The sequence below is a fragment of the Echeneis naucrates genome, chromosome 15 (genome assembly GCF_900963305.1).
Source record: "Echeneis naucrates chromosome 15, fEcheNa1.1, whole genome shotgun sequence".
Lineage (NCBI taxonomy): Eukaryota > Metazoa > Chordata > Actinopteri > Carangiformes > Echeneidae > Echeneis > Echeneis naucrates.
The window spans coordinates 10,679,009-10,691,868 of NC_042525.1; the positions used below are offsets into that span (position 1 = coordinate 10,679,009).

At 39.8% G+C, this 12,860-nt stretch overlaps 1 protein-coding gene across 2 annotated transcripts in view; it reads right to left on the bottom strand.

Annotated features, from left to right (window-relative positions):
• Positions 1 to 12,860, bottom strand: part of LOC115055240 (cGMP-dependent protein kinase 1) — a 68,360-nt gene that overhangs the window by 13,680 nt on the left and 41,820 nt on the right. For both annotated transcript variants that reach the window (XM_029520899.1, XM_029520898.1), the window contains exons 5-7: positions 10,736 to 10,799; positions 4,815 to 4,892; positions 3,377 to 3,471 (exon numbers count right to left, since the gene is read on the bottom strand). In XM_029520899.1, coding sequence (XP_029376759.1) covers positions 3,377 to 3,471; positions 4,815 to 4,892; positions 10,736 to 10,799 — 237 coding nt within the window. The remainder of the gene's footprint in view (positions 1 to 3,376; positions 3,472 to 4,814; positions 4,893 to 10,735; positions 10,800 to 12,860) is intronic.

Below are 12,860 nucleotides of genomic sequence, written 5' to 3' on the forward strand. Positions count from 1 at the left end.
ATCAACAAATGTTACAAATGTCACTGTTGAAGGAATTCATTCTTGCTGTGTCAGCTTTCCAAAGTTTGTCTCCAGCAGATAAGTAAAAAAACAGCTGTGCGGTCTTGATGCCTCCTAAACCTTTCTTTCATTTTCTCCCTGGTGCCTGTGTTCGCACCCCCACATTAACACAACCTCTCACAACAATTTATCTTTGGGCTGTTCTTGGTCTGACATTATTCTGACACTGACCACTAATCACATTTCTGCCGGTGACTTCAGACTTCTTTTTTTTTTTTTTCTTTAAACAATCTCTCACCTCCTTCTGGTAAGACACGCATGCACACGCAGTTATACATAAAGAAAATACACAGCTAAGCAGGGGTCAGTGTAGGTGTTGCATGATTGATGGATCTACACCTCTGACTTCAGGTTCACACTTCACCATGACAGGAAGAATGCAACATGAGATGTGTATCTGCTATGTCCAGACAAGACTTTCAAACCAGAGCTCTATATTTACCTGGAACATCCACCTCCGTGTGATGAGATACATCTCTACTGTAGAGTCAGGGCAGGTCTCTATATACGCAAAGCCTATAATCCTATATTTCCCTGGCTTCTTTAATGCACACACACCACAGACCAGGACTTCCACGCGCTCTGACTAACTATTCTGGCTGGTAGGAGAACACACTTTGATTTGAAAATATGTTGTCCACACAGATCAAAGGTAACATCTTCAGATGCACAGAGCAGCACTTGAGTAGGGGCTATTGAGTTTCATGAACAAGGACACACACAGTTAACTTCTAATTAGAAAGAAGGCCCTGCAGAAGAGCCCTCACATCAAAAGCCTGGTTCGAAGACGGCCAGCATCTCAATCATTTAAATATGCAAGACATGCTTGACCATCAAAGGTGTAGTTAAACAGGCTCTTCTCACTAGAGACACTCCATGACAAAAGGAGTTCCTGACAATACCAAACAGATGCAGCAGGGTAGAGCACACTGTTACAGCAACATCCTCAAAAGATATGGTTTTCTCCAATAAAGAAGGTGTGAAAGATGAGATGCTTTCAAAAGCGCTGTGGAAAGCATCTCAAAACTGCACACTATTTCAAGTCTGATTCAGGGAAACACTTGAAATATATCGATCTATACCTATTTAAGGACATGCGTGATATATCATGTATTTTTATAGAGGTTCGTGCAGACAGATATATCAATATTTTTTTCCCTTGAAGTTATTTCAACACAAATTTTCAAGGAATTACTGGAACGCAGCTGTTCAATCATTACAAATGAATCCCTCATAAGCGTGCACCCTGTGTCACACTCTCATTCATCAAAAGCTAGTTTTAATATCCCATTAGAGTAAAAGGATTAAATCTCTACGTGGAGCCACTGCCGAGAGATCAAGCCCTCCATGCCTAACACCTCCCACATGCATTTTAATGCACTATTCTCCTTTATACCCTGCTGTCATTAGCTTCAACATATGCAGAAGGCCGAGCCATCTGTGTCATTCCAGCTGTCGACTGAACAAACATTTTTTATATCGAGAATGTTCCTTGTGCAGATAAAAGTGACGGTTTGTAGTCCGTTTTGACTGCACATAGACAAGCTTTATTAAGATTCTGCTTCGTTTAAATATTGGTTTCCTTGTGTTTTGATTTGGCCATAATGTGCTCTTTGGGTTTCATGGCTCACAGATCTGATTCAAGATGGGTTTGACAATCAGCAGCCACAAGATGGCAACATCTCCATTTTTTTTTTTTCAGGTCAACACTATTGGCCACAGACATGCATGTCCTTGAACGTGCAAGCATGAGCGCACATGGTGCATTCCTTATTTCTACCTGACCACTCACAGACGCAACACACTTCCAACTATTTTCCATCTCAACACTCTCTCTGTTTTAATAATACATTCCCATCGGTGGTGCGCAGTCATGACAAGACAGGGCAAACAGCGGAGTAAAAATATCACAGGGCATTGGTGTTTGACGGCGGAAACCATATAAAAATATTTTTATAACACTGAAGTGTTCTTTCTCCAAAAGGTATTTGGGGTAGCACTAGCCATGAGTCATTTGAGCTCGACAGTATATACAACTTGCTTACTTCAAACTTGCCTCCTTACATCATCACAACCAGAAAACATGTTCCTGGCACAGCGTCACATAGAATGTATGTTTATAATACTGAGGACTGTGAATGCTTGGCTGAGAGCAATTTATTACAGGAACTACAGGGACAACCGCCATGAGATGCAGTCATGCGCATTTATTTAATAACTATGATGAAAAGTCATTATTTTAGTCAAGGACATCATAGAGATGTCCTTGATATCATTACACTGTGACAACCAAGACTGAAAATAAAAGGAAAAATAAAACAATTCAATAGATAACATTGATTAAATTAAATTAAAGCTTTCAGGTGGTGCACCCTGTACTCACAAAAACTGATGTTTCTTCTCTACATTTCTATCAGTGCTGAAATGCAGCCAAGATGATTGTGCTTGAGAAGAATCTCCAATGTCACTTGAGAAAAAACACAGTTTTTTCAAAAATGGAAAAGAAAATCAAGTCAAAATAAGTGTCTGTACTCTCATTCACTCTGCAAAAGAGTTGATAGAAAAATATTAGTATGTTGGGACATGTTTGCTGTATTATTGTATCAGCAAGAATTATGACATGACCAATCATTCAAAAGTTTTCACAAGAAAATCAAAGCAGAAAAATGAAGTTTCTGATCAGCTCAAAAATAACAAGCTTTTTGTTTTTGTTCCAGTGTGTTTCATGTCATCACACAGAAAAATGTGTGTGATGAGCGGCACCAAATTAGTCCTGAAGTTTTGTAATATGATCCCTGCTTTAAGCTTTTCAAAATTATTTACGAAGCCATGACACCCGTCAAGAAGAATGAGCAGTTGGGGGAAATAGAGAGAGATAAGAGCTGGTGGCTGATGGATGGCAAAGCTTCCCATTGATAATAAAAAGAATCATGTGAAGACAGACTGTGATTGAGTCTGAAATGGAAAGGAGGAGAGGAAACCAAACCATCACCATCATCCTACCATCCATTATAAACTGCAAATCCTTGAAGGGTCGTAAGAGGGCTGCCATGAGGGCGGGACATATTCTGGATAGGTCATCAGTCTGTCACAAGTCTGAGACATAGAACCAAACAACCACTCATACATATGGACAACTTCAAACCCCTGACATAGCTTGCAAGTCTTTGTACTGAAAGGCCTCGGACTTGGGGTTCAAACCCTGACCTTTCTTGCTATGAAGCAACGCTGCAAACCGCTACACAACTGTGCTGCCCTCAGTGGGAGAGCAGAAGACTGAAATTGGAAGAGGCAGTGTTATTAGACAACACCTTACCCTTGCAGTGCTTTCTCTCCAAACCAGTCACCTTTTCCAAGGCTGCGCAGGTATACGGGCTCTCCATTGGGCGAATCTTCCCTGGTCACATTAACCTGGCAACAGAAAATGAACGATTTAAAATAAAGTAGAAAAGAGTCTGGCAGGAAGGAGAATGGAGCAGAGCAAAAGAAAGAGGAGGCAATCTAACACTTAAATAGTCTGAATTTTTATGGGGAATACAATGGAGAGGATATTTGAGAGGGATGACATTTTATTTACACATCACTCCAAAAAGCGTAAAAGATTTTATGTATAGATGATCACTCAAAATGACAGGTTTGCTATTTGAAACAGGGGAGAAGATCTCATGCACGGAGAGTCTGTTACAACCAGGTGACTGCAATCTCGGTGCAGGATCTTGGAGGCAACTCTGACCACTTCATTAGTTAGCTGACGTGTGAGTGATGGCACAGCTCTACACTGCCAGGCTTCATGAGTCACAGTGATGACACTCAAATAGATTTTAAAGGAAGTGAATAGAAACAGATTATGTCAAATGAAGAATCTTGCCTTTTTCCATTAATTAGTTCTGTTCAGGAATGTTCTTATAACCAGCTCTAACAAAGCGTAAAGCTTTCTATATCTGAGTGACAGTACAGCTGTAATATGCCAGTGTGGCAGCAAAAAAGGGGCGGAAAGGAGAAGTTGAGGGCTAAGAGTTTGAAGAAGGTAATCTGTGTGCCATCAGACATATTGTCCAGAGTGTCCTCTACATAAAGTTCATTGTCTATCGTCTAGACAAAAACGAAGCTTAAGATGTGGAAATAACTTAGCCGGAAACACTGATAAGGTCTGAGGCGTCCGCGTGTATGTGTTGATGTTTGTCCAGCGGATTTGTGTGTTCAGTTGTGATCGAGTTATGGCAACCTTGTGAAGCCAGTTGCTTCTCTTTGGGGGTCAAAGAAAAGTGGACAAGGACAAGAAACAGCATGTCGTCCTTTGGAATGACACAAAGTTACATGATAGTGTAAAATTTTTCCTGCATTGCATTCTTTCTGCTGTGTACACCCTCTGAGAGTCAGCTATAGGACATTGTTCATAATTGTGTGAAAGGATTATGACAAGGAAGAGGAGCAATAGTGGAAAAAGGGAAAATATTAAAAACTGAAGTTGATGAAGGAAATAAACAAAACCAATGCAAAGTGAAGCAAAGGGGAAAATGTGAGGAGAAACAGGAAGCTGATTCTTAATATGATCATGACGAGCAGGAAGAAGACGAGGAGAGAGAGTCAGATCCTGTTAACAACAGAAGACATGGATGGTCTCTGACAGTCCAGCTTGCAGGACTGCACATCATCTGTAAAATCAGAACTTTTCTTCAAAGGTAGGTGTCTGGACACTCTCCACTGTGATGTCAATGACAATTTCGGGTTGAAGACTAGATGAATTTTCTCACCTTTCCCTTGCTGATGATGAAGAAGGTGTCTCCTCTGGCTCCCTGTCTGATAATGTAATCTCCATCCTCATAATGTGTCTGTGAGGAGAGAAGAGAGGAGATATATTTTGTCATATAACGATTGTTTTGGCTTCTTTCTCTCTTTGGGAAGAGACGGTAGGCACGCCTCAGATGATATAGGACTGAAATCAGGGCACAGACATAAATCACAATTAGATTTACTCCTTGTTAATACCACGGACTGTGCAAGCGTTTCAAGGTTTCTCTGCCTCCCACCCACTTGTTGAGTGGATATGCTCCATGACCTTGAATATGAACAATCAGGTAAAGAAAATTGAGGCTACTGCTGTAGCTTCTTTCCAGGGATAAAATGAATGCAGGATATCCATCCATCAACACACTTACTGTACCCAGCAATCCTGTTCAGGGCTGTGGGTGCTGGAACATATCCCAGCATGCAATGAACAAACTGTGATCCGGACCGGTTTAAAGTCTGACATAAGGCCAAAACACGTCCTGAAACCTTTCCACGCGCCACATCACTTGGTGAAAATGACCTTCAGTTATGGATTAGTTTAAGGTACATTAGTTTGTACAACCCACAGCACATGAAGTATGTGCAGTCACTGACAGAGCTTGAGCATCATGGCCTTAATTCTTCAGCTATTGCTTTTCATCGGGCACATTTTAGAGGGCCTTTTTGCTCCTGTGAAACCACACGATACACTGCACCTTGGGCCACAAGTCTAGACGCAAGACAGTACTCAGTATTTCCTGTTGGATCATAAACAGATTCAACACCACGTCTGACGCTTGCCAGGTTTTCTCGCTCACAGATTTCACCTCAGAACTGTGGCTTACATCTTCCTTCACGCTGAGCACTGTGTTTATGAATCATGTTGTTCAAAGGCAGGGTTTCAAGTTTATAGTGTGCCGCAATAGTGTTTAGTTCAGGTTTATTTATAACAGAGCCCTTCTTCTAAAGCACGTCTTGGACGAGAAAAAAGAGACTATCTAGATCTAGCTAATCAAAAATCAATCATAGAGGAAAATGCTCTATCATTGTAGAAGAGAAGTCCTAGAAGAGCATGATGGATTTAACCATTAACCGCCCGTGCATTAAAAGCACCTCTGTCAAGCTTGCCATTTGCTTTGTCGATGAAGCTTATTAATAAAGGCTATTGCAAATCTGATCAACATCCCAGCTGTAACATATCCCTCAGTGACAATACAAACGCATTAGGCCATAATGTACCACATAGTTGTGTGAAGCATCTTGTTTTTATTTGGGTTAACATTAATATTACCTGCATGCTTTGTCCCAGTTCACTCTCACATGCTGTCCCTCAACCTGACCGAAACAATCATCTCTCATTAGTTTAACAATTGCCATAATAGTATGCAAATATCAAACAGTTTCTGGTTGAAGAGAGTTTGTGTGATAGGACTGAAGGTCGCGACAGGTTTATCATCATTACCCAGACTTGTTTTTCAACCTTGATTAAAGATTTGGGAATAATTAAACCCAGGTGTAAGATATGATCAGGATTTTGACCGGTTTCTTTCATCATTTCTGAAACATGAAAATACTTTTTGTTTACTTTCATTTCCTCTCGTCATTTGAAATTGTGTTTCCAGAACATTACGTTTTCTAATTCAGGACTGAAGACAATTTTGCACATTTCTACAAACCTCTCTTCTCCTTGATGGACCACCATTACGGCTGTTAAATGGAAGTCCAGGGTTTTTCTTTTCATGGTTCTTCTCCCATTCAATATTCCAGCCAATTCAGCCTGCAGTACTGAACTGCTTCAGATAGTCAGTTTTAATTAATTATTATTCCATGTCGTGATGATACCTTTAATTTCCACCCATGCTACAGTCCAAATTAGGTTACATGTTCCTGACCATGCAATAAAGTTGGCTTTTGTATGCAAAGTCAGAAACACTGTGCTATCCCTGTTACAACTGGATGAACAAAATGTGCAATGGCAAAGCAGTGACTGTCGAAGCATAATTTCTACTGATGTGCAGGCACAAACACACTCACAACAAGCATGCGTACACTTGATATTGCTTTACCAGCTTAACTCAATAACAAAACCTGGGAACAATATTTGCATATCTTCAGTGCCTGGGTAGTGTTTTTAAATTTGTGCATCTTAATTTATGCCACAGAAAATATGACCCTTTACAGGGAACACATTGATTTCCTTTTCTTTGAAGCATCCAATGACATTCATTAAACAGTGAATGCAGTTTGCTCAATAAGTTACACAACAGTGACTGCAGCATAATTATGAATGTTGGTTATAAGTGCTTACAAAATGGAAAAGGTGATGTTTATGTTTTTAATTACTGCTAATTCCTTTTTTAAAATTATGATATACAGTCCTGGTTAAAATTATTAGCACTCCTAAATTTCAAGTTCCTGACAGAGTACACAACTTCACTACTTTAGTAAAGTAAAGTTGTGGAATATTACTCAAGTACAAGTAAAAGTAGCTTGGTCAAAATATTACTTAAGTAAAAGTACAAAAGTATTTGCTTAAAAAATTACTTGAGGTTTAAAGGTATAAAAGGAAAGTAGCTTTATTGTCATTATACAATACACTGATTCTGCTACAGACATGTTTATAGCTCAAAAATATCTTCAGTAAAGAGGCCCTATAAGAACCGGTCTCTGGGGGGGTCCCGTCTCTGTGGTGGGCTCGGGTCTAGTCTTTAGTCTCTGGAGGGGTCGAGGGTCCAGTCTAGTCTCTAGTCTCTGGTCTAATCTCTGGAAGGGTCCAGTCTCTGGGGGGTTGGGTCTGGTCTAGTCTCTGGAAGGGTCCGGTCTGTGGGGGGGTGGGTCTGGTCTAGTCTCTGGAAGGGTCCGGTCTCTGGGGGGTGGGTCTGGTCTAATCTCTGGAAGGGTCCGGTCTCTGGGGGGTGGGCCTGGTCTAGTCTCTTGAGGGTGGGTCTGGTATAATCTCTGGAAGGGTCCGGTCTCTGGGGGATGGGTCTGGTCTAGTCTCTGGAAGGGTCCAGTCTGTGGAGGGATCCAGTGTCTGGGGTGGGTGTTCTGCAGACAATTTAGTCACCAATACATTTGATAGACAGCTTTTTCAGCCAACTGTGACGCTAGCAGTCTCAAAATTCAACATACAGATTTCATAAACGCACATTGAGCAATTCGTATGCTCCGAGAATCCGAGAAGCAGAGTGCGTGGTTTTCAGAATTCAAAGTCCATTTTCTCAGAAATTTGCGGGAAAAAAAAAAACATCAGCTGATGTAAGCGCAAAAGTGACGAGTAACGAGAGCATCAATAGAAATGTAATGGCGGAAAAAGTACAATACTTGTCCTTCAAATGTAGTGAAGTGAAAGTAAAAGTGTCCCCCAAAAATAATAAGTAAAGTACAGACACTCAAAAACTGTACTGTGCTCAGCCCCTGGCTTTCACTAACATTAGGCTGCAGAGACATTGTTTACAATAACAGCCTCCAAACATTTTTGAGGACATGTCAAAGTTTATTTCATGTTTTTAAACAGTTGCATGAAAGCTTTTTAAAGTTTCCAATAGTCTTTTTTATATAATTGGGATTTAGGATAGCACTCTTTGCTGTATAATGTAAGTGTGTAAGTGTATAAAAGTATAAAATAGTTCATCTTTTTAAATTCAACCATATCGGCTGTTGGTCTGTCCTCCTGAAAGACCCTAGTACATTTCGTCAGATCTAGTTTTCTGACAGAAACACGTTTAACTCCAAATGACTTGGTAATCTTCTGATTTTATCATTCCTTTGATATATTCAGTGTCTCCAGGAAGGGGGGGGTGGCAACAAAGTCAGCCCACAGCAAAATAGTGGCACGTTCAAGTTGTCCTTTTCCTTATGGGTTTAATATCTTTTCCCACAGACAAACAGATGCATTTGATGTTTGTTTTTCTTTGTCTGCATTTTTCCTCATAGTTAAGCACCACAGGGTGTGAACATTATATGAGATTGATGCAGTTATAGTTTTGCAGCTAAATATTTTATTATTTCAGTGTGTGTCTGTGACCATCATCAGCCCTCCCTGGAAGCTAGTTTGTGGATCTTATTGAGTGAAATGACCTTTGTGTGGCAGGGAGGGCAGTGCAGATGCGTTTTACTTTGGTTTCAGACTGGGGCTTATCTTTTTGAGGTTTTCAAAACATTAGTCTCACCCTTTTGTGCTTTCCTTTCAAGAGTGGTGTCCACCGTGGCCCATGGAGCTCTACATAATGCACAAGCTGAAACCACCACTCCAGATTGATCCAGGTCAGACTGAAGCTCAAAAGCTGTTTTTCTTTTTGTTTGTTTGCTTGTTTTGTTGTTGTTTTTTTTTTTTTGCTTTTTACAATCAGTACTGAAAGCCACAGACTTCTTTCCATTTAGCACTAAATCCTGGATTCGAACTATACAGTGAAACTTTAACGGCAACATTTATAATGTTTTTGCCCATTGGAAAAACTGGAAAAAAGGAGCTCCTTTTAGAACCATCAAGGCATAATCCCCGGAGGAAATCTGGTGCGCACAAAACTGACACACTGAATGACTGACACCATACTATACTTGTGTCAGATTAATGTGGAAAGTAATGAGAAATCCTACAGGCCAAGAACTCAGTGCAGACATGGAGAGTCACCTGTATACCTTAACAAGTGAAATGTAACTCAGCTAACTTCAGAATTAAACATCATCATCACTCATGATTCTTTATGATGGATGCAAAAAGGACTCAAGGAAGTCTAGGGCAGAATTAGCATTTTATGTACCATATGAATAGATAAAATGTTACCACATAAGGTTTATCTATAACACCAAACAATGAAGATATGAGAACACACAAGGACCTGCTCTGGTTCTTCAGGCTAATAGTCAGCAGGTAATATTAATGAACTTACATATATATTACTTGTTAAAAAACACATTTAATGTGCTATTATTGCAGGATAAACACCTTAAAACTCCTATATGTAGCAAAATAATCCTTATGTGGCTCTTAGTTTTGAGATTCTGCGAGGTAAATCTGGACTGCCTGCTAATAGTTACATTAATTACTACAGACCATATTAGACAGCGGTGCAATGTATTGAAAGCCTCAATGCTAGGGCACACATCACAGGTGCAATGAGAATATATTTGCATAACTAAATTATGTTGGAAAAAACATCAAACGAAGCGGCGTACAGATGGATGGAATATATGAGGCTGAGACACATCTCAAAACGCAGAGTGTCAGCAGTGTGCAGAAAACATTCTGTACTGTAGTTAAGGGAACATTCACTTGTATTAATATTAATATCAAACCCCAAATAACTACAATTGAGACTAGCATTTGTTAAAAATACATGATTGTTGTGATGTCATGCAACATGGATCTTTCAAATCCATCTGTCTTGAACTACATTATCACATTCCAATGGCAGATTTTGAAAATAAATTACTTGTGATATATTAGTTTAAACCCGGGAGAATTTCCATATCTGCACAAATTCATGGAAAACTATGTATGACCCCAAAAAAAAAAGGAAAATGTACGAAAATGAAAACTTTAAGTACTGCGTGTAACTCACAGCGGTGACAATGTCGGACTGGCTGTCACCCCACAACATTAAAAACCCTTAAAGTTGAGAGGACTTCTGGCATTTTTAAAACAGGTTTATAAAATTAACTGCTCTGTTATTAAGGAGATATTTTCCTTCAAAAACACACTGAGCGCATACTGTGAAGCAAGTGCGTTGAAATTCCTGCTGTGCCTTCAACAACCGTCCATCCTGAACCCCACTGAAAAAGCCTCCCTGACGCCCTCCTTATTCTTTCTTTCAGTCAAGGAAAACAGTTGTTGGGAGCTGAAATCTATCAAGACGTGTGGAGCAGGATGCAGATGTCTCATGGCTTGAAACCAGACACTTACCTCCTCAAGGACATCGGCGAGCTTGCTCAGAATATCTTCCTGTAGGTCATGGAATGTGGGGACACTGCAGGAGAGAAAATAGTGGAGGCTTTTTGATAAAAATATTTATATCTAGTTTACCTTTCCATTACATAACTGACTTAATATTCTGTGTTTGCCTGATAAAAAAAAAAATTGAAAGCAATGTTGCTGGCAGCTTAGTGTACGTAGTGGCTTTGGAACAGTTGACCAGAATCCAGCGGCCTTGTGAGGCTGAAGCGAACATACAGTATACGCAGGCAACAGGAAGGAACTCAATCGATGTTATGCTGTGGGAGTTGGCCAGTATACTGTATTACAATATGTCTGTATAAATATTGCAGTATGAACTTGGCAACGTGTTTGGTTATACAGCAGTGTATCCACTCCTGAGGTTGAATATACCAGTATGGGGCTCTGTTTGCTTCCCAGCAGCCTCATTGAACGCTATCTGCATGTTATCAAGCTTACTAAAAAAAAAAAAAAAACTGGCCCAGTGTTTATCAAGGAGGGGAGAAAATAACCCATGCTGCTGAACAAAGGACTTATCTCCCCTTATCATCGCTCTCTGTTTCTCCATCTCCCTCTCCCTCTGTATCAGACCCAGGCCCAGGCCATATCCACTGTGCTGATCCTGATGTTATTATTTGGAACAGAGGCACTAGTTAACCGCCTACAAAGTCAACGAATGACCCTGCTCAATATAAAACAGTCAGCCATCAAGCCCTCAAGCACAAACAAAAAGCTTCTGTGTGAAATGCCAAACGCAACGATTTGATGTGTTATGGAAAATTAATTAAAGTTGAATTGAGAAGTCAAACAGATTACTTTACAATAACATTAACTCCAGGCATAACATAACTTTTGACAGTTTCTATGGTGATCACGCATCTAGAAAAACAATTAAAACCCATCCTCTGCGGAGGGAGTTTGAGTAATGCTTATTTTCCATTCATTTCCCCGAAGTGTTGGGCAAATGGCTGCTTTTATTCGATGCTTTAACGCTGGACTCAGCTGGAGTACAGAGAACAGTGGTAGTTTTAAAACAAAAATGCACAGAAATGAACATTCATTGCTGTGTTTTGTATCCTTGAATTCTAATCCTCATGGAGCATAGTGTTGGTATTACTGAAACACAATGGTAGAGGTCGGATGATAAAAAAAAAAAAAAAGCAATCCCACAACCCAGAAATTATACAAGTGGGCCTTCAGCTGTCAGTTTTTCATTAGTGTTCCTCCTCCACAACTTTTGTGAGCAAATATATAATTTCACAGCGTGGGTCCAAGACTCAAAGGGAGATCGATATGCGTTTGTTCTTACACCTAAACTACAGCTCTGTTATTAGATTTGCATCTGGGAAACAAAACCGAATTCTAATTATCTATATCCTGTGAATTAACAAATGTTGCTATAAATCTCTGAGTGGCTCCCCAGATACCACTTTATAAGCCAAACACAGAGCCAATCCAAACGTACACGTATTAAATATTTACTTATCTGTTGGACTGTTATGCAAGCACTGCTGAGTGGCAAGATCTGCCATACAGTATATTCTCATACACTTAGGAAAGAGATAACAAGTCTTTTTCTAGTCAAAGCAGTCACTAAAATAGCTCCGGCCTTACATAGGAAAGTCAGATTGATAGTGTTTTTATCTGGTCTGAAATTTATTTTTGGCCCCTCTGTGTTTTACAGAGGGGCCAACGGTATGGTGAAATGGTACCGTCGATACAGAAAGTGATAAATTGGTTTTATGGCAAGTGACCCGCAGATGTGCAATATTTCAACAGAAAAATAATAACTTATTACGTTGGATTCATTATTACAACTTAAGATGAGCAGTATCTTGTGACTGCGAATAATCGTCCCCTCTCTGTGTCGCAGGCAGAAGTAGAATGACATAGTTTGACTAGTGCAACAAGTTTTTAATTGAAAGGAAATTGGTGAACGCAAGTGGGCAAAACGTTACAATATCCAAACTACTACATTTTAGTGTAAAACATACAAACATTATTACTTACATTTTCTACAATTTAAAGTTTTAGTTCAATTTTGAGTTTTAATGCTTGAAATGAAAATGTAGTAGTGTGAATGTAGCCTTAAATT